This window comes from Lipotes vexillifer, unplaced genomic scaffold, assembly GCF_000442215.2.
Source record: "Lipotes vexillifer unplaced genomic scaffold, Lipotes_vexillifer_v1.1 scaffold190, whole genome shotgun sequence".
NCBI lineage: Eukaryota > Metazoa > Chordata > Mammalia > Artiodactyla > Lipotidae > Lipotes > Lipotes vexillifer.
The window spans coordinates 601,119-623,614 of record NW_006794958.1 but is presented as its reverse complement, the minus strand read 5'-3'; the positions used below and the strand labels follow the sequence as shown (position 1 = coordinate 623,614).

The following is a 22,496-nucleotide window of genomic DNA, read 5'->3' as shown; positions in this document are numbered from 1 at the left end:
TCGCGCCCGTCTCTGGAGCTCCTTTAGGCAGCGCTCTTTAAACCCCTCTCCTCGCGCACCAGGAAACAAAGAGGGAAGAAAAAGTCTCTTGCCTCCTCAGCAGGTGCAGCCTTTTCCCCGGACTCCCTCCCGGCTAGCCGTGGCGCACTAACCCCTTCGGGCTATGTTCAAGCCGCCAACCCCAGTCCTCTACCTGAGCTCCGACCGAAACCGAAACCGAGCCCCAGCTCGCAGCCCCTCCCGCCTTGGCGGGCGAGCACACAAGCATCTCGGGCTGGTGAGTCCCGGTCGACACCGATCCTCTGTGTGGGAATCTCTGCGCTTTGCCCTCCGCAGCCCCGTTGCTGTGCTCTCCTCCGCGGCTCCGAAGCTCCCCGCTCCGCCTCCCGCAATCTCTGCCCGCGAAGGGGCTTCCTAGTGTGTGGAGACCTTTCCTCCTTCACAGCTCCCTCCCACTGGTGCAGGTGCCGTCCCTATTCTATTGTCTCTGTTTTTAATTAATTTTTTCTTTTGCCCTACCCAGATACGTGGGGAGTTTCTTGCCTTTTGGGAGGTCTGAGGTCTTCTGCCAGCATTCAGTAGGTGTTCTGTAGGAGTTGTTCCACGTGTAGATGTATTTCTGGTGTATCTGTGGGGAGGAAGGTGATCTCCGCGTCTTACTTCTCCGCCATCTTTCCACCGCCTATTTTTGTTTTTATTTCCTTTTCTCTAGGAGGTGGGTCAAAAAGGATCTTGCTGTGATTTATGTCATAGAGTGTTCTGCCTATGTTTTCCTCTAAGAGTTTGATAGTTTCTGGCCTTACATTTAGGTCTTTAATCCATTTTGAGCTTATTTTTGTGTATGGTGTTAGGGAGTGTTGTAATCTCATACTTTTACGTGTACCTGTCCAGTTTTCCCAGCACCACTTATTGAAGAGGCTGTCCTTTCTCCACTGTACATTCCTGCCTCCTTTATCAAAGATAAGGTGACTATATGTGTGTGGGTTTATCTCTGGGCTTTCTATCCTGTTCCATTGATCTATATTTCTGTTTTTGTGCCAGTACCATACTGTCTTGATTACTGTAGCTTTGTAGTATAGTTTGAAGTCTAGGAGCCTGATTCCTGCAGCTCCATTTTTCGTTCTCAAGATTGCTTTGGCTATTCGGGGTCTTTTGTGTTTCCATACAAATTGTGAAATTTTTTGTTCTAGTTCTGTGAAAAATGCCAGTGATAGTTTGATAGGGATTGCATTGAATCTGTAGATTGCTTTGGGTAGTAGAGTCATTTTCACATTGTTAATTCTTCACAATGTTAATTTTTTTTAGGTGAAAAATTTACGCTCTGGAGTTTCTCGTGCTGCTGTGGTTTGTTTAAGTGACCTTTTCACTTACCTGAAAAAGAGCATGGATCAAGAACTAGATTATACAGTAAAAATTTTGTTGCATAAATCAGGAGAATCAAATACATTTATAAGAGAAGATGTTGACAAGGCATTGAGAGCTATGATCACTAATGTAACTCCTGCACGTGCAGTTGTTTCTCTTATCAGTGGAGGACAAAGGTAACGTTCAAAATAATCTGGACATGTCCTTAAACTAAAAATACAGTTGCTTGTAATCTGGGGTATAGGGAAAAAACAAGCAAATTTCTATGTTATTTCAGTCAAAAAACGTGTATTAAATAATTCCTATGTGATAAACATCATATTAGGTACTAAGCATACAGAGGATAATAATATTGTTATTCTAATGTTACTTACATTTATACATCTGGAGCTAAGTAAATGTCAGTGATTATGAGTTTTGTTTTTAACTTCTTGGGGAGGGATAGCTAATGCAAATAATTTGTCATTTTAGCCTGCAAGGGTGATTGCTGAGGCTTAGGAGTAATCATTTGACTTTTAAGGTATATCTTTGAAAAATTACTTATACATCAACTCTATTTTAATTGACCACGTTTCCCTGTAGCCATTTACACATTGCAGTAAGAAGATGTGCAGCCCAGCACTTATCAGATGTAGTAAAATTTATGGAACCAGAGCGTATTCTATCTGGAACAAAGGATATGGCTGACCGTATATTACCAGCTGCTGCTAAATTTGCTCAGGACAGCTCACCAGAAACCAGGTGAGTAGCTGCTAATAGTATTTGCTGAATCTCTTACTTTAAGGGCTTAAATGGCATACTTTAAGGGCTTAAACGGCTTACTTTAAGGGCTTAAACAAAGGCTAAAGAAGAATGAACATTTTTCTAAATGGAAAAGTGGGATCCCCAGGGATTAGTGCTGGGGGATGATCTTATTTAACCAGTTTGTAAATGGTCTTGAGGGAGTGCACAGTGAATTCTCCAAATTTACAGATGACACTACATACTTCTGGGTAGTGAGATACCGTGTCACAGGGATGATCTGCATGAAAATGGCACAAGCCTGTATGAGTGGGCAGAAAAGTGGCTGAAGAACTTCATTGTGGGCAAATGTAAGGTAATGCCTTTAGGGGAAAATGATATATTTTCCAAGTAGCCAGGTAAAATCAAGGAAAAATACAGGAAGCAAAATGGATAACATGAGATACGTTCACTTAGAAAATTCCATGAATTTCTGATTGCTGTCTGTACTTGAAGAATAGTTTTATGAAGGTTAAGAACAATCAGAGGAAGATAACAAAATAATTAAGATGTGGATGGTACTATAGCTGTAATGCTGACAGAAGTTTTGGAAGTAGTCAGAAGCCTAGGTTCAACTCCTAGCTCCAGTCACTGTCTGCCCTAAGCAAGTTACTTAACCTCTGTTAGCCTCTGTTTCCTCGTCTATCAAATTAGTAAGGTTGGACCAGATATTTATAATGTCCCATACAAAATCTAAAAATTATGGCAGTTATATATGATCATAGATTAAAGGAAGAAGGTAGGAGGATCCTGACTTCAATGGAGACTAAAAAGTAAAGAAGGATATCAAACTTTTAACATTTTAAGACAAAGATATTCAGTACTTTAGGTGGCTACAGTTAATCTTGTGGAAGTCATTATGCCAAAAGCTAACATAGAAAGTAGATATATTCATTTTCTGTTGCTGCATAACAAATAACCACAAATATAGTGATTTAAGGCAACACAGATTTTTTTAGCTTACCGTTCTTAGGTTAGAAGTCTGGCATGCTCAACTGGGTTCTCTGCTTAGGGTTTCACAAGGCTGAAATCAAGGTAATAACAGTGCTGGGCTCTTATCTAGAGGCTCTATAGATGAATCTGCTTACAAACTCATTCAGGTTTTTGACCAATTTCAGTTTCTTGTGATTATAGGACTGAGGTCCCTGTTTCCTTGCTGGCTGTCAGTGAGGGTCCTCTCTCAGCTCCTTTACGGCCACCTGAATTCCTTCTCACACAACCCACTCCATCTTCAAGCCAGCAACAGCAAGTTGAATCCCTCTCATGCTTGGAATCTCTTTGACTTCTTTTTTTTCTACCAGCCACAGAAAGTTCTCTGCATTTAAGGGTTCATGTGATTAGATTAGGTTCACCCAGATAATCCCCCTATCTTTTTTTTTGTGTGTGTGTGGGGTACATGGGCCTCTCACTGTTGTGGCCTCTCCCGTTGCGGAGCACAGGCTCCAGACGTGCAGGCTCAGCAGCCATGGCTCACGGGCCTAGCCGCTCCGTGGCATGTGGGATCTTCCCAGACCGGGTCACAAACCCATGTCCCCTGCATCAGCAGGCGGACTCTCAACCACTGTGCCACCAGGGAAGCCCAATCCCCCTATCTTAAAGTCAACTGTGCCAATCCTGGAAGTTATATCTCATCATATTCATAAATTGTAGGAATTAGAGCAGGACATCTTTGGGGGAACCATTTTAGAAGTTTTGCATACTACAGTAAAGTTCAAAACAATTTAGGAGGGCTGGATCATAATAGACTAGTTAGGAACAAAATAAAATTTACAATAGCTGTTTTGTGTACATCTTAACCTTTCCTTAATGGCATAGTAATTTTTCTAATCCATTTTGTCGTTTCTTAGATTCTTATTTGAAATTTTAAAATTATAAAATAATTACAATTTTCCAGTTTTAGTATTTCTTACACTTTGTGTCCCTTTTGCATGTTTACTTGTTTGCTTTAGCCATTCCCATATCATTAAGGCCTATGATAGACCTACAGTCCTTAACATTCTGGGATAAACTTTAGAGTCACCTTTGAAACTATAACTGATTAGGAGCTACTTACCTGGGTGTTGACCTTATTCTGGTTGTGGGGCAAGAAAAGTAATTTTTATTCTCTGTTATTACCTCCCTTTCTGTAATTTCATTACATTTGAAGGAGTCTGGTTGATATAAATGATGCTGAGATCATCCTATTCATCTCCCCCACAAAAGCCTTGCCTTCCTTGGTTCTTCTATTGTCATAATTCCAAGTTGTAGGTAAATGTATAACTGTAATTATTTTAGGGCCAAGCCTCCTTGAAGAAGAATAATGTATTTTTATTATGAGGTACTATACCGACCACTCCATCCAAAAATATCTCCAGTGTGCACTTCCACCATATCATTTACCATTAGAATGATATCTTGGCTTAAGGTATTATCCTAAAAGAATTATTTTAAAATTCATATAGCATAAAAAACCTAGTTTGGAGAACATTAGACATTCATTAATATATCAGCCACGATTTACCAACTAACTTTGGTTGTATTTTAAGTAGCAAAGAATAGGTTTTTGAAGAATTGAAACCCAGGTAAGTTTTGGCAGGAAAAGGAAAAGAGAGAGAGTCGGAAATACAGAACCTTTGGAAGGTTGTCTCAGGCCAGAACATCTGGCCAGCAAGTGAGCAGCAAAAGGTCACCGGGCAAGGAGCCCAGGACAAAGACACAGTTCTCTTAATTCACAGTTCTGCCAAATGCCAGCCTTGATATGGACCCTCGGGTGCCTGAAAAATAGAGTCAGAGCTTTTGGCTCTGATCTGACACATAGCTAAAAGATGTGAAGCCATGTTTTTTTAAAGATGGGTGGCAAGAGAATGCTGTACTCTCTAATCCAGTTAGTGTAACTACATTTCAATGGCTTATTTAAAATGAGATGATAATCTTGATGTTGATAGGTTTTTTCTATTGGAAAAAGAAATTGTATCTAAGGACAGAAACTGAGCTTGTTAAGATTTATAGAATTATTTACATATTTCTTAAATATCCATAGGTATTATGGCCGAAAGATGCTTTTCCTCATGATGTGTCATCCTAACTTTGATAAAATGCTTGAAAAGTATGTCCCATCTAAAGATTTGCCATATATTAAGGAATCTGTTAAAAGCTTAAGGCAAAAGGTATGTAGAAGAAGTTTATTGTATAAACAACTTTAAAAACAAAGTTCATTTGCTGAGGAAGGTAAAGGGTAGAAATAATTACTTCTTTGATTATTTCTGTTAACCATTTACAATATATCTACAGTAGCATTTCAACAACTGCAGTACTAAGTAGACATTCATAGTGTCGGTAGATGTTTATTGAATAGAAGCTTGATATTTTGTAGAATGTAGTGTGGTTTATTGGAATTACAAGACAGGTTTGAATCACAACTCAGAATTAGCAACTATATAATCTTAGGCACATCATTTCTTTAACCCAGAATTTTTATTTTTATAAAATGAGGATAATGATGTTTATTACAATTGATTCCTACTTTATTTACCTTGTACATTCTACCGTTAGAGATCCTACCACACTGTGGAGTGTTGATAAGGAGATCCTTGAGGGGAAGCCCCATGTCTTATATATCATGACAGATAATGGGGATTCAAAAATGTCTGTAAAATGTGTGACTGAGGGAATATCAAGTGAAATGAAATGTGAAAAGTGTCTTATAAAAAAGTAATCTGTTTACACATTGTTTTTTGCAAAAATGTGCTTAATTTAATAATATAGAATTTTTCTGTGTTAATTTATGTTATTCCTCTCTGGTAAGCTTAGGCAAAGGATTCATTTATGAAGGGATACTACTTCAAATATGTATTGTGGTAAACATTTTAGAGCATTTTTTTCTTCCTGTTTATATTAAAGATTTCAGCTTAATTCATATAGAATTTATCAAAATAACCATGCAAAAAGATTGTCTTACTAAAATGAGGCAGATTATATCTGTGAGTTATTTCAAGTACAGGTATCAGGAAAAAAAAGAGGTTTTAAATAGTTCTTTCGAAATGTTTATTTTCATACTAGTGTTGCATAGGAATTCATTGTTTATGTAATGTGTTCATATTTTCTGTATAGATTTTAAGCTTGAAGAAGAGTAGTTACAAAACATAGATGTTAAGTTTTGTATTTAAACAGTTTTACCAAGCCAATATCATTTCCTAGTAGTTGGGTACATATTTTGTTAATTTACTACTAATTACAAGATAGTTTATATATCTGAAACCCTTTAAAGCTCAAGTATAGAAGATTATTAAAATGCTTTCAACCATAAGAGATCAACAGTGACTGCTATGAAAATTCCATTGTACACATACTTTCACTTTACAAGTTTAAAGACTTTTATTACACTGCCTTTCTTATAGGGTTTGGGAGAGATACCACTAGACACTCCTTCAGCAAAAGGAAGACGATCTCATACTAGCAGTGTTGGAAATACAAGGTCATCATCTGTTTCTAGAGATGCTTTCAATTCAGCTGAAAGGTAGAAGCATTTGCTAGTCCACATTATTACAGAAATTACTCCCTAATAGTGATGATAGTCTATTTGAATGTTTTCATGAACTATCCCAGGGGTATTTGTCAAAATTTAATGGAGTTTTAAAAGTTGGTAAGGACTTAGAAAGTGTGAGGTAATTAGATTTAATAAGGTAATTGTATATTCACAGCAACTTGCTTTTACATGAGCTAAACATTAGTAAAACTTTAGTGTTATTGAACTTGTCAATAGTTGGCCAGTGTTGGACAACTCTGATTAATTTTTTCAATTTATAGGCTTTACTTTCCCCCCTTGATTATAAAAGTAATACATAATTATGGTTAAGGGGGAAAAACACTTGAGAAAATACAAACATTAAAAGAATTTAACGGGGGGCGGTGGTGGTGGGATGAGTTGGGAGATTGGGATTGACATATACAGTAATATGTATAAAATAGATAACCAAAAAGAACCTGCTATATGAAAAATAAAATTCAAAAAAATAAAAAAAGGAGAAAAAAAAAGTAAGTGAAAAGAGTGGATATATGTATATATATAACTGATAAACTTTGTTATACAGCAGAAATTAATGCAACATTGTAAATCAACTATAATGTAATAAAAATTTTAAATAAAAAAAAAGAATTTAACCAATCACCTATAATATCACCAACCAGGAAAAAAAACTACCCTTAAAATTTTTATAAATATAATTGTATATGTAATTGCATAACCTGTTTAAGCTATTTAGCAATATTTAATAGATTGATTATATAACTTTTAAAAATCTTTCAGAATTATTATGATCTCTGGTATATTTTAAAATATATTTTAAACATTACTTTAAAAATTATATGAGTAGATACATAGGTATCTTTCATATTTTCTGTATTTGTGTGTCTTTGGATAATAAATTTTACAAAAAATAAAAATCCATGGAATTTTGGAACTTTGTTATTCAAAGTATACTTCACAGAGGGACGTGTAATGTACAACATGATAAATATAATTAATGCTGCTGTACGTTATATATGAAAGTAAATCCTAAGAGTTCTCATCACAAGGAGAAAAGTTATTTATTAAAAACATTTTTTTCTGTTTCTTTAGGTGCAACTAAACTTATTGTGATAATCACTTCATGAGATATGCAAATCAAATCATTATGCTGTATACCTTAAACTTGCACAGTGCTGTATATCAATTATATCTCAATAAAATTGGAAGAAAAAAAAGTGGGAGAAACAAAGTCTTGCTTAGACGAAAAATGAGGGAATTTGTTTCCATTAGACTTGCTCTGCAAGAAATGTTAAAAGAGTTCTTTAGAGGAAATAAAATACTATAGGAACTAGGTTGCTTCCAGAGCAGAGACTGTGTATGCCACTTTATTCTATAGCTTGGAAGGACCAAACCACTTTGGGGCAAAAGTCTCAAAACAAAATGTGAGAGAAGATGTGTATTTATGTTTCTTTTAATTATTTTAGAATGAATTATTATTTAATTTATGAGGACTCTAGAGGAAATCGCTGACTTCTTCATGCAGTAAATAGGGCCTACTTCCAGGACCTTACCAATGAGGGGTGCATTTCACCTGCCACCTCAGCTCTTTTCTCCTCCTCAATACCCTTCTTAGTCTGATTGACTTCATTAGTCTGAGGGCCCTTTTTCCCCATTTCTTGCCTCCTAGGGTCCTGCTTTTCCTCAGTTGGCCACTTTTCTCACTGCACTTTAGCTCCCTTCTTCTCTCATGGCATCTTCACCTTCATGTCCAAGGCCTCAGTTCCTCTGTGCTGGGTTTTCTCTACATGGGGTGTGGCCTTCTGTAGCTGTTGTTCAAGGCTTCTATACCCTAACTGATTTTCTGTCTACTTGTTCTATTAATTGCTAAAATAGGAGTATTAATATATCCAACTGTAGTGGATTTTTAAATTTATACTTTAAGCTCTGTCATTTTTTGCTTTATGTATTTTGATGCAATGTGCTTATGTTCAGGTATTTAGGATAGTTGTGACTTGTTGATGAAACGACCTTTTTATCCTTATGAAGTCTCTCACTTTATCTCTGATAATATTCTTTTTCCTGAAGTCTGCTCTGTCTAGTATTAACCATTTTATCATAATAGTGTTTACATGATATGTCTGTTTTTTTTTAATAACAGTGTTGTGGAGATGTAAGTCATATAACACATAATTCACCTATTTTAAAGCATGCAATTTAATGTTTTTTGTATATTCACTGAGTTGTGCAGCCATCATTACAGTCCATTTTAGAACATTTTCATCACCTCTAAAAGAAATCCCATGCTCATTAATAGTCGCTATCATTTCCCTGCAACCCTCCCATTCCAAGCCCTAGGCAATATGCCTTCTGTTTCTGTGGATTTGCATATTCTGGGCATTTCATACAGATGAAATCATATGATACGTGGTCTTTTGTGACTGATTCCTTAGACTTGGCGTTATGTTTTTAAGCTTTATCCAAGTTGTAGCATATATCAGTACCTCATTCGTTTTTACAACTAGATAATATTCCATTGTATGGATACACTACATTTTGTTTATCCATTCATTAGTTGATGGATATTTGGGTTTTGTTGTGGACATGTTTGCAATTCTCTTGGGTATAAGGAGTGGAATTGCTGGGTAGTAAGATTAACTGTGTTTAAACTTTTGAAGAACTGTCAGACTGTTTTCCAAAGTGGCTCCATTTTACAGTCTCACCAACAATAGTAAGAGGGTTCCAGTTTCACCACACCCTCATCAATACTTGTTATTTTCCAAGTAGGTGTAAACTGGTTTCTTATTTGACAAAGATTCTCTCTTTGACAAACTTTAGTCAGCCTCCTCTGAGCCCTCTTTTACACCAGGCCTCATCCTTGGGCCATGTCTTTGGCCTGCCTAAGCTAGTCTTAGTTAAGAATCCTGCTAAGTCATTTCCTTCCTACCCCTTCATACTTATCACCCTTTATATCTGAGCAGGTTCCTCATCCTCCACCTTTGATATATAAGTATCTGGCTTGTCTTCAGCAAAAATTTTGTTAGACCAGCTTAGTAAGAAACCCCCTACTCTTGATGTCTACTCTTAGTAATCTTCCATCCACTGACCCTCTCAATTTTGGCTATAAATCCCCAGTTTTCAAGTTTCAGAATAAATTTTTCAAAGTATGTTTTTTGTAGATCGTATGTGATTAGGTCTTGCTTTTGTATCCAATCTATAAATCTCTGCCTTTTAATTGGGATGTTTGACCATTTATATTTGATGTTATTATTCATATGGTTTTTAAGCCTATCATCTTTTTTTTTTTTTTTTGCGGTACGGGGGCCTCTCACTGTTGTGGCATCTCCCGTTACGAAGCACAGGCTCCAGACGCGCAGGCTCAGCGGCCATGGCTCACGGGCCCAGCCGCTCCGCGGCATGTGGAATCTTCCCGGACCGGGGCACGAACCCATGTCCCCTGCATCAGCAGGCGGACTCTCAAGCACTGTGCCACCAGGGAAGCCCCTTTTATGCTATTTTTGTCATGCATTTAACTTCTACATACTATAATCCCCACAATACATTATTGTAATATTTGCTTTGAATAGTCTATACATTGTATAATTAATAATGTTGCCATGAACTATTTTCATTCATTCTTTATTCCCCCAATTTTATTGAGATACAATTGAAAAATAACATTGTATTAGTTTAAGGTATACAGCATAATGATTTAATATGTAAATATATTGTGAAATGATTACCACAATAATAAATTTAGTTAACATCCATCACCTCACATAGTTACAATTTCTTTTTCTTTCCCTGAGAAATTTTAAGACCTACTGTCTTAGCAACTTTCAAATCTACACTATTGTCACCATACTGTACTTTGCATCTCCAGAACTCATTTATCTTACAACAGGAAATTTTTATCTTTTGACTCTCTTCACCCATTTTGCCCACCCTTTAACCCCTGCCTCTGGCAACCACCAATCTGTTCTCTGTATCTATGAGTTTGGTTTTTTAGATTTAAGTGAGATCATACAGTATTTGTCTTTCTCTGACTTATTTCGCTTAGCATAATGCCCTCAAGATCTATTCATGTTGTCACAAGCAGCAAGACTTCCTTGCTTTCTAGGGCTAAATGTATATGTATATACCACATTTTCTTTATTCATTCATCTGTTAGTGGACACTTAGGTTGTTCCCATGTCTTGGCTATGGTAAATAATGCTGCAGTGAACATGAGGATGCAGATGTATTTTAGAGATAGTGATTTCATTTCCTTAGGATATATTAATCAGAAACGGAGTTCCTGAATTATATGGTAGTTTTTTTTTGTTTTTTTTTTTTTAAAGACCCTGGTGAGGCATAGTTAGAGGCCTCCTCACCCAGTTGTCATCTTCCAAAACAGTGAATGGCTGCCTCACTCCCTTTCCCACACTTGGAGTTCTTCATGGTAGGTCTATTTTTAATTTTTTTGAGGAACCTCCATACTATTTTCCATAGTGGCTGCACCAATTTACATTCCCACCAAGGGTGCACAGGGTTCCCTTTTCTCGACATCCTCACCAATACTTGTTATTTCTTGTCTTTTTGATAGTAGCCATTCCAGCAGGTGTGAGATAATATCTCACCGTGGTTTTGATTGCATTTCTCTGATGATTAATGATGTTGAGCACCTTTTCATGTACCTGTTGGCCATTTGTGTCTTCTTTGGAAAAATGTCTACTCAGTTCCTCTGCCTATTTTTTAATCAGGTTGTTTGTTTTTTTGCCATTGAATTGTATGAGTGCCTCTTATACTTTGGATATTAGCCCCTTATCAGATATATAATTTGCAAATAATTTCTCCCATTCTGTAAGTTGCCTTTTAATCTTGTTGATGGTTTCTTTTGCTGCACAGAAGCTTTTTAGTTTCATGTAGTCCCACTTGTTTGTTTTTACTTTTGTTGCCTTACTTTTGTTGTAAAATCCAAAAAATCATTGTCAAGACTGATGCCAAGGAGCTTAGCCTCTATGTTTTCTACTAGGAGTTTTATGGTTTCAGGTCTTACATTCAAGTCTTTAACCCATTTGGGTTGATTTTTGTGTATGGTATAAAATAGGGGTCCAGTTTCACTGTTTTGCATGTGGCTGTTTGGTTTTCCCAGTACCATTTAAAAGACTATGCTTTCCCGCTGTATATTCTTGGTTCCTTTATCATAAATTAATTGACCACATATCATAAATTAATTGTGTGTTTATTTCTAGGCTCTACTTTGTTCCATTGATCTATGGGTCTGTCTTAAACTAGTACCATACTGTTTTGATTACTACAGCTTTGCAGTATAGTTTGAAATCAGGAAATGTGATGCCTCCAGTTTTGTTCTTTCTCAAGATTGCTTTAGCTAATTGGGCTTTAGTGGTTCCGTTCAAATTTTAGAATTATTTGTTCTAATTTTGTTATTTCAATAGGGATTGCATTGAATCTGTAAATTGCCTTGAGTAGTATGGTCATTTTAATAATCTTAATTCTTCCAATCCATGAGCATGGAATGTCTTCCATTTATTTGTGTCTTCTTCAATTTCTTTCATTTTGAGTGTGGAGCTTTTTCACCTCCTTGGTTAAATTTATTTCTAGGTATTTTATTCTTTTTGATGCGTTTATAAATGAGATGGTTTTCTTAATTTCTTTTTCAGATAGTTGGTTGTTAGTATATAGAAATGCAACTGATTTTTGTATGTGAATTTTGTATCCTGCAACCTTACTGAATTTTTCATTAGTTCTAACATTTTTTGGTGACATCTTTAGAGTTTTTTTATATAAAATATTATAACATCTGGAAATAGAGATAATTTTACTTCTTTCTTTCCAATTTGAATGGCTTTTATTTCTTTTTCTTGATTAATTGCTCTGGCTTGGACTTCCAATACTATGTTGAATAAGAATGGAAAGAGTAGGCATCCCTGTTTTGTTCCTGAGATTAAAGGAAAAGCTTTCAACCCTTCACTGTTGTATAATGTTGTGGGCTTGTCATATATGGCCTTTATTATCTTGAGGTATGTTCCCTCTATACCCAAATTGTAGAGAGTTTTTATCATGAATGGAAGTTGAATTTTCCAGATGCTTTTTCTGCATCTATTGAGATGATCATATGATTTTTATCCTTCATGTTGTTAATGTGATATATTATATTGATTGACTGGTGGATGTGGAACCATCCTTGCATCCCTGGAATGAATCCTATTTGGGTCATTGTCTATAATTCTTTTAATGTATTGTTACTAATACTAAGTCATTGAAATAGTAAATCCTGCTGGTCTTGAGATTCTAATTTTCCCAGGCATATTCACATGGCTATTTTTCAGAAAAGGATTGATTCAGAAAAGGTTAGCCTTTGGCTAGCATCTGGAAACTAGAATTTCAGGAGGATTCCCCCCCATTCTTTAACTTGATAAGAGTAATTTACTGTGCCTGTATTATTTAGGCAAATAATATGGTTAAAGCTGAAGACCTGCTTTCCTTCTGGGAGTCTGGAATTTTGGTATGTCCAAGGCAGAGGACCACCCATGACCAACTATCCATAAAAATCCTGGGCACAGAGCCTCTAATAAGCTTCTTTGGTAGAAAACATTTCATATGTGTTGTCACAGTTTGTTGCTGGAAGAATTAAGTTTATACTGTGTGACTCCACAGGGAAAGGACTCTTGGAAGTTTCCATCTAGTTTCCTTCAGAATTTTACCCCATGCACCTTTTCCCTTCGCTGATTTTGCTTTATATCCTTCTGCTGTAATAAATCTTAACCATGAGTAAAGCTACATGCTGAATCCTGAGTTCTCCCAGCAAATCACCAAACCCAGGGGAGGTATTAGGGACCCCCAACACAGGTATTGTGGCTATGGGTTAAGTCATTTTTTGAATTTTTCAAAAATGAATACATGATGAGAATTATTCATTGTGTTTGTGTTTTACCTTTCTTTCACTTTAGAGAGGTAACTGAAATTCGTGAAATCACCAGAAAATCAGTTCCCCGCAATTCCTTAGAAAGTGCTGAGTACATTAAAGTCATAACAGGTTTATTAAATGCAAAAGACTTTCGTGATCGTATTAATGGGATTAAGCAGCTTTTATCAGATACTGAAAACAATCAAGAGCTTGTTGTTGGAAACATTGTGAAGGTAAGGACTGTCAAAATTAATTTTCATTTTCAATCTGTGGTTAATAAAGTTCATTAGCATAAAAAACTGCCCTATTTCTTAATATTATATATATATATTACTGTAAAGTGTTAAACTTAGTGAAAAGAATGCACTGCTTAGGTTTTGCAATGTTAAAAGCATTCTAGAACAATTGAAACTAATTGAGGAAAAAGGTAAGAAAATAGGTTTATTTGTTTGACTCATCCCACTAGATGGTAACTCCTTGAAAGCTCTGTATTCTCAGAGCTCTTAGAACCTGGCATTCGGTAAATATATGTTGAGTGAGGGAGTTCCTTGTTGGCCTAATGGTCATTATTCCAGGCTTTCACTGCCATGGCCTGAGTTCAATCCCTGGTCGGGGAACTGAGATCCCTGCAAGCCATGAGGTACGACCCCCAAAAAAAAAAAAAAAAATTGCTGAGTGAATCAATAAATATTTTAAAAACCAGGGCATTTAAGAGAGTTGATATTACTAAGGAATAGTTAATAAAAGTTTTCATTTTTAGGTTAGAAATTTGCGTATGCTAATTTTTATATATTATGTTAATATGTATTTATAAATATATATTTATATTTTATAATTTGTATAGGAAGACAAGAAGCAATAGAAAGGGAGACAGTAGTAAATTAATAAATGTTAGTGGTACCAGAGTATAGATTACTTATGCTTCATCAGAGTTTAGTTCAGTTAATTCCATTAGTAATTTATTCATTAAATTCCATTTTAAATTTGTATTAGGTTCATTAAACTTGGCAAACATACTATAACAACTCTATTCTAGTGGTGGTGTCTCTTAATTTTCAGAAGAAAAGTACCATGTTACTATGTCATGGGAATCAGAAAGTTACATTTTCTGATATCTGTTGAGTAATTTTCATATATCTATATCTATATATATCAGGAATTATTAGTTAATAGTCTTGGTTTCACAGAATAGCTCTTCCCTCACCTGATATAGGTAAAGAATTGCTTAGCATTCACTTTATTATATCTTGAAGTTATGAAAGCTAAGAATTAGAAGAGCAAGGAACAATTGTTTAAGTACTCAGGTTAAGAGGTAATAATAAAAACTTAACTCTGAAATTGCATCTAAAATTCTCATGAGAAACCTAAATTGAAACTAGATTAAATCTCTAGTAAAACGGACATGTCTACTTCTGTTACAAATAGAGGTAAGAATAGAAACTTTTCTTAAGTTCTCAAAGTTAGCTAAACCTGTATATTTCAGAAAACAGCATTTTTATCACATTTATAGTAAATCAGTTATCTGTGTAATGAACCAAATTTCTCAACCTTAATTTAGTAGGATGTCTTTTTAGGTGATGTTTGAAGCCTTCTCTTTTTGCTATAAGAAGATTGGACACTTAGATTTAGCATCAACATTTTTATAAAGTTCCTGTTATCTAAGTTCAAGTTAAGTAAGAGGTGTGTGTGTTTTTAAATAGTACATTTTTCCTTTAGTAGGATGAATACTATGAAATGTCATATGGAATTTAAATATAATAGATATCAACATTATTTCACTTTAAATAATTTACCAATTTACTTCCAGATCTTTGATGCTTTTAAATCTCGACTTCATGATTCCAATAGTAAAGTAAACCTGGTGGCTCTAGAAACAATGCACAAAATGATTCCTTTGCTTAGAGACAACTTATCTCCTATAATCAACATGCTCATCCCAGCAATAGTAGATAACAATCTGAATTCCAAGAATCCAGGTATCTATGCTGCTGCCACAAATGTTGTTCAGGCATTGAGTCAGCATGTAGGTAAGAAATCTCACTTTGGCATTCAAATTATTTTGGCTTTACTTTCGTATTTTCTGATTCTACAAAATTTTTTAATGCTGAAAACCTAGCTGTTAAATTTTTGTCAATTCATGTTGTGACAGAATTTTTTTAATTTTCTCAGTAGCAGTTTTAATTATTTTTAGTGATTAAATACCATCCCATTAAATTGACTTTCCCTTCCCTTCTTTTTGACTTTTTCAATTCTTATTTTCTACCTCAACTTCATATCTGATACAAAATTAACTCAAAATGAATCACAGATTTAACTGTAAGACTTTCAGAACACATGAGAAAATCCTTAGGACCTGTGCTTGGTGAAAAAAAAGAAAAAAAGTATAATCCAAAAAATGTCTATAAATTGGACTTCATCAAAATGTAAAACATTTACTTTGCAAAAGACCTTATTTTTTTTACATGAAAATATTTATTTTTGTGTTACAAAAACAAAAATAAATCCAAGCAGATAATGAAATAAACATATTTTTTAAGTGTCCCATCCTGGGCTCTCTGTCCTAGAAGTTAGTAAATGGTTCAAGTTTAGGTTGCTTCATACTTGTTCTGGATGCTATGAGGTCTCCATCTTAGAACCATATTTCTATAGTTTAGCTCGTAACTAATTGGACAAGTCATCCTCTATGTCATCATCACAATTATCCTCCCAGACAAACTGCAGATTTGGAGGAAATATTTGCAAACCACATATCTGATAAATATGCATATCTAGAATATATTAAAAACTCTTGGGAATTCCCTGGCGGTCCAGTGGTTAGGACTCCGGGCTTCCACTGTAAGGGGGCCTGGGTTCGATCCCTGGTCGGGGAACTAAGATCCTGCAAGCCATACAGTACGGCCTGGCAAGCAAGCAAGCAAGCAAATAAATAAATAAGTAAATAAATAAATAAATAAATCTTAAAACTCAACATTTAAAAAAAAATCTAATTAGAAGATGGGCAAAAGATGTGAAGAAACACTTATATGGATGGCAAATAAACACATGAAAAGATGTTTAACATTCCCAGTCATTAGGGAAATGCAAATACAAATTAAGACCATAATCATTTCACAAGTAATCTTTACATTAGTCTGTTCGGGTAGTTAAAACAAACTACCACAGCCTGGGTGGCTTAAAAACAACAAACACTTATTTCTCACAGTTCTGGAGCCTGGGAAGTCCAAGATCAAGGCACCAGCAGACTTGGTGTTGAGTGAGAGCCCTCTTCCTGGTTTATAAGTAGCCATCTTCTGGCTGTGTCCTCATATAGTGGAAGGGGCAAGGGAGCTCTTTGGGGTCTCTTTTATAAAGGCACTACTCCCATTTGTGAGGGTGCCACCTTCATGACCTTATTACCTCCCAAAAGCCCCACCTCCAAACACCATCACACTGGGGATTGGGTTTCAACATATAAATTTGGGTGGGGATGCAAACATTCAGTCCACAGCAAGTATTAGAACAGCTAAAATTAAAAATAGTGACAACACCAAATGCTAACAAGGTTGCAAAGAAACTGGATCTCTTACGTTGGTGGTGAGAATGTAAATAAAATGGCATAGCCACTCTAGAAAATTGTTTGGCTGTTTCTTAAAAAACTAAGGATGCACTTACCCATCAGTTGTGTTCTAGGCCTTTATCCCAGAGAAATGAAATCCTATGTCCATGGAAAAACCTGCACATGATTGTTCATAGCAGCTTTGTTTGTAATAGCAAAAAACTAGATATAATTCAGTGTGTTAATGGTGAAAAAAACTGATATATCCATACCATAAAATATTAGTTAGCAATAAAAAGGAATGAATTATTGATACATGAAACAGTTTGGATGGATCTCAAGGTCATTATGCTGAGTGAAAAAAAGCCAGTGCCAAAAGGTCACATGCTGTAGGATTCCATGTGTATAACTTTCTCAAAATGACAAATTTGCAGAGATGGATAACAAATTAGTGGTTATCAGGGTTTAAGGGCAGTTTAGGAGGAGTGGCTAGATGTGACTGTAGATCTTTGGGGTGATAGAATAGTTCTGTATCTTAATTGTACTGATAGTTTCACAAATCTATACATGTGATAAAATGACTTAGAATTATATACACATATTGTACCAATGTCAGATTCCTTGTTTTGATGTGTACTATAATCATGTAAGATGTAACATTTGGGTGAAAGTACACAAGACCTCTCTGCACTGTCTTTACAACTTCCTGTGAAACTATGAAATTAGAGATTTGAAAAAAATCAGTAAAGGTAAAAACTATCCCCAAAATTTCAATTCTTTTTTTTTTTTTTGATAAACCTATGTACTATCATTTGGAATAAGATGCCTAGGAGATAGGCAGTTCTTTTTCTTTTTTATACCATATGACAGCTCCTTTAATATTCTGTGAGCTATTTTTATTTCTAATTTGCTGTAAGAATATTACTCTGTTAAGGTTTTATAGAGAATTTTAAAAAGTGTTTAACTATGTAGATTAAATCTTTCTAACACATTTGCATTCACTTGCATGGATTTTTTTCCTTTCAATGCTATGTAATGGAAAATAAATAAGATCTCGTAACTCTTTAAACATGTGTCTCTGTGTTATTCTTTTTGTTTAGATAATTACTTACTTCTACAGCCATTTTGCACAAAAGCCCAGTTTTTAAATGGAAAGGCAAAACAGGATATGACTGAAAAGCTTGCTGGTAAATATTTTTAAATTGTTATTTCTAAAGAAATAATTTATTGACTAAGGATAAACTGATGGAGATTTCAATTCAATTTTAGGATAGCTACTAAACTCAATATCATTGTCCAAGAAGTAGAAATAAATTGTATAATGATCCGAAAGAGGACCTTTTAAGACTTTTACCCAAAAATTTTCTTCAAAAGAATTTTATTCCTCTTTTCCCCAGTAAGTGTTTAGTCTTCTTGTTAGTAGAAATAAACAGGATAAATAAAAAGACATTAAAATCAAATATTGGTACAGATGGAAAACTACTATTTCAAATTATGTATTTAATAAAAGGTCCATGAGTTAAAACCGTATATGTCTTGATTTAACTACATTTGGAAAATATTGTGATGAATTTTTGGTTTGGTTTCTGTCTTTACTACTTTTGCCTGTCATATATAGATTTCTAATACTTGAAGATCCCAATCTTTGGGCGCAAAGTTTCTGACTTTAGTTTTTTATAAGATACCAGACATTTCAGGGCAAATGGCATAGGGAAGAAGCTTAGTTTATTTTATATGCTTTTTAATTCTCAGAACTCGAATTTGTTTGTTTTTTAACCTCACTGTTTACCATATTTTTGTGTTTCAGATATTGTTATGGATCTTTATCAAAGGAAGCCCCATGCCACAGAACAGAAAGTGTTGGTTGTTTTATGGCACCTCTTAGGGAACATGACAAATAGTGGCTCGCTGCCTGGAGCTGGAGGAAATATACGCACAGCCACAGCTAAATTATCAAAAGCACTTTTTACACAGATGGGTCAGAATCTGTTAAATCAGGCTGCATCTCAACCATCACATATAAAAAAGAGTTTAGAAGAATTGCTTGATATGACAATTTGAAATGAATTACGAATTTTTGATGAAATATGATGAACAAAACTGTTTACATGATGACAAATGGAAGTTTTTTAAAGTTAGATTTTCAGTGCCTGCACTTCTCATCCCGTAAATTAAGTCAATAGCTATTTTTATTTGCAGCCTATGAGTACACATCTGTCCTATATCAACGCTATCACTTGCACCCATCACACAAAAATCTAAAATAATATAATCTAATATTCATGAAATCTGAGGCATGTGGAATGAATCCAATTTTAATATTTTTGAGAAAAGTCCTGCTCATTTGCACTATTTTATAGAAACTGAAATTTGTTGCCCTATATGTACAATTAGACTTTTAATTAAAAATGTACTTTTTATTATGTAATCATGTTTTGCTATGTCTCATTACTCAGCCTCATTTTATGAAGTGGAAGAAAAGTCACTGAACTGTGTTATCACAAACTAAGTTTTGTGTGCTATTTGTGAAAAACATGTACTTCTGAAATCAGTCTGCTAATATGATTGTGCAGTATTAGCTTGCTTTTGCTGCTGTGTTAATGTGATATATTTGCTTACCATTTGGGTTTAATCATCTATATAATTGTGAAATTTAACAAGTTATAATAAAGCATGACGACCAAAGTTTTAGAAAACATTTAAATATTTTAAATGCACGTTTAAGAAAGCGTGTTGAATGTAATTTCCCTATTTTTGTGTGCAAACACTAAATTTTATTTCTATATGTCCTGACATTTATAAAGGTGTTATTTTGCTGCCCAGTTGTGTAATTCTCAAATATAGTGCCAGGTCTTCTATAGCTTTTCTCAGAATTCTTGGGCAACAAGTACTGTATGCATCTTAAAAAAGAAAAGGAATGTTATAAAATAAAAGGATTTATTTCTGTAGATGTGTGAGAGGTGTCCTATTTTTCCAACTCCATATTTGTTAAAATGGGGAAAATATGTATTCTGATATTGACCTATCATTTTCACTTGTTATACTTGATACAATATTGACCTATCTCTATTGACCTAACAATAGACCTGGGTTATAGTTCTAGCTTTACAGAAAATTCACTCTGTGACCTTGGGCAAGTCACTTGCCAGGTTTAGGCCTCAATTTTCTCATCTCTAAAATGTGAGGACTGGACTAGATGATTTTTAAGGTTCCATTTTGCTCTAAAATTCTGTGATTCTATGTTGTAGTTTAAGATCACTTTATTAAAATTGTGAACTACATTCTTTTTCACTTCTGTGTCACTGACTAGTTTTCTAATGTATTGATATTTGGCTACTTTTTAAATTGTGATTCTTTGTATTATCTGCAATTTCTGAGGAAAAAAGCAAAAAAAAAAAGTTTGAAGCTAATCTGAAAGGAGAGTAAAGATGTGGCTACTTTTTTTTTTTTTATACACTGTTTTTTTTTTTTTTTTTTTTTAAAGAAGATTTTGGGGATAGGAGTTTATTAATTAATTAATTTATTTTTGCTGCTTTGGGTCTTCATTTCTGAGCAAGGGCTATCTCTAGTTGTGGCAAGTGGGGGCCACTCTTCATCACGGTGCGCCGGCCTCTCACTATTGCGGCCTCTCTTGTGGAGCACAGGCTCCAGATGCGCAGGCTCAGTAGTTGTGGCTCACGGGCCTAGTTGCTCCGCGGCATGTGGGATCCTCCCAGACCAGGGCTCGAACCCGTGTCCCCTGCATTAGCAGGCAGACTCTCAACCACTGCGCCACCAGGGAAGCCCCTATATACACTGTTTTATAATTAAATACATACTTTTAAAATTCCTTTTCTTCTAAATGTATTTTATTATGTTCCTATAATTTAGGTCCAAAATTAGCAAACATTTTCTGTAAAGGATCAGAAAATAAATATTTTTGGCTTTGTAAGCCACAGATTCTGGCATATTCTTTGTTTTTGTTTTTGTTTTTTTACAGCCCTTTAAAAATGTAAATAAATTCTTGGCTCAGGCCTCTGGCATAGTTTGCCAACACCTGGCTTAGATTCTTTTGACTTCAGTTGCAACTCTGAAATCATTATTAAATTTTGCTTCAACGTTTGTGACATTCATTATTGAAACAATAGTTACAGATTCTAAATTTTATTAATTTTTACCACTGCCCTTGTTTCATTGCAAATGTGCCTAGTAAATTTGCATTGATTGATTGTTGCATATATTGAAATATATAAATTTCAAAGGCCAAAGAAGAGTACTACGTTATTTAAAGCTTAATCATACCTTATTTTCAGTAGATATAGTTTGAATTTTGCATTGAAAAGAGTACAGTAAATATATTGCTACTAATAATGTGGAAACTTTACTTCACACAATCTGTGTGTTTTTATTGTAAAGAAAATAGCCATAATGTAACAGAGTCCCAAGCCTAAAAGTTTTTTCTCTATATTAGTAACTTCTTGATATTGAGCACTCAGAAGTCTAGCATTCTGTTGCCAAGAACTGTTACCAACCCAGAAATCAAAAAGAATTGGAGACTGATCACTGATGGAAAGAACTAAAGAAAAGCTGAAGGCTTGAATAAATTGAAATAAAGGAATTTGGTTTTTTTTTTACAAGCAGTGATAGTGATAAAAGTCTAACCCCACCAGCACTGCAACTAAAAAATAAACAACAAAAAATTTAAATGGCGTATTTACCCAATGGAATTGATAGCATATATTTACTAAAAATGTTAATCATTTTAATCACAGGGCCATGTTCACAATGTGTTAAAGGGAAAAAGCCTGACTACAAAATAGTGTCTCTACTTGTTAAGTATATACACAGAGAAAACAGAACTGGAATTAATATACACCGACATGTTAATGGTGGTAATCTGTGGGTAAAGAAGTTATTTTAATATTTTCAGGACACTATTCTGCAATTTCTATTTTCTCAGAAATGAGCAACATGTATTGCCTGTGTAATAAAGTTTAAATGACAATATGGTAATCTGAGGAGAATCTGAAAATAAGGGTAACGTGAAGAGAAGAAAACATGGCAAAAAAGAGACAGTAGTGAATATCAAAGTGCTAAGGGAGGTAGACAGTGATACGACTAGAAGAGAGATGAGAAGAAAGGGAAGCAAGAAATTGTGAAGGTAAAGAGCATAAGACTTTGATTCAGAAAGCATGGATTTGGAACCCAGGTTTACTATTACTTGTTAGACCTTACATATATCCTGCAGTTGGTGTGAGGTACGACATTAACGTGGGATTATGTATAAGAAAGCATTTGTAAACCTCAAATTCTGTACAAAGGTAACTTATTCCCAGCAGCAAGTGAAGTTGAGGAGAGATGGGCAGAAACACTACAGAAATCTTTAGAGCCAAGATAAGCTAACCCTACTTATTTCATTGCTGGTTAGGAGGTTAAATACATCA

General features: G+C 34.9%; 1 protein-coding gene across 1 annotated transcript in view; it reads left to right on the top strand.

Moving 5' to 3' along the window:
* TOGARAM1 (TOG array regulator of axonemal microtubules 1) overlaps window positions 1-19,134 on the top strand; it is an 87,541-nt gene extending 68,407 nt beyond the window's left edge. The window contains exons 14-21 of the mRNA XM_007467371.1: window positions 1,306-1,541; window positions 1,948-2,106; window positions 5,165-5,291; window positions 6,522-6,640; window positions 13,582-13,771; window positions 15,346-15,565; window positions 18,174-18,260; window positions 18,881-19,134. Coding sequence (XP_007467433.1) covers window positions 1,306-1,541; window positions 1,948-2,106; window positions 5,165-5,291; window positions 6,522-6,640; window positions 13,582-13,771; window positions 15,346-15,565; window positions 18,174-18,260; window positions 18,881-19,134 — 1,392 coding nt within the window. The remainder of the gene's footprint in view (window positions 1-1,305; window positions 1,542-1,947; window positions 2,107-5,164; window positions 5,292-6,521; window positions 6,641-13,581; window positions 13,772-15,345; window positions 15,566-18,173; window positions 18,261-18,880) is intronic.
* The last annotated feature ends 3,362 nt before the right edge of the window (window positions 19,135-22,496 follow it).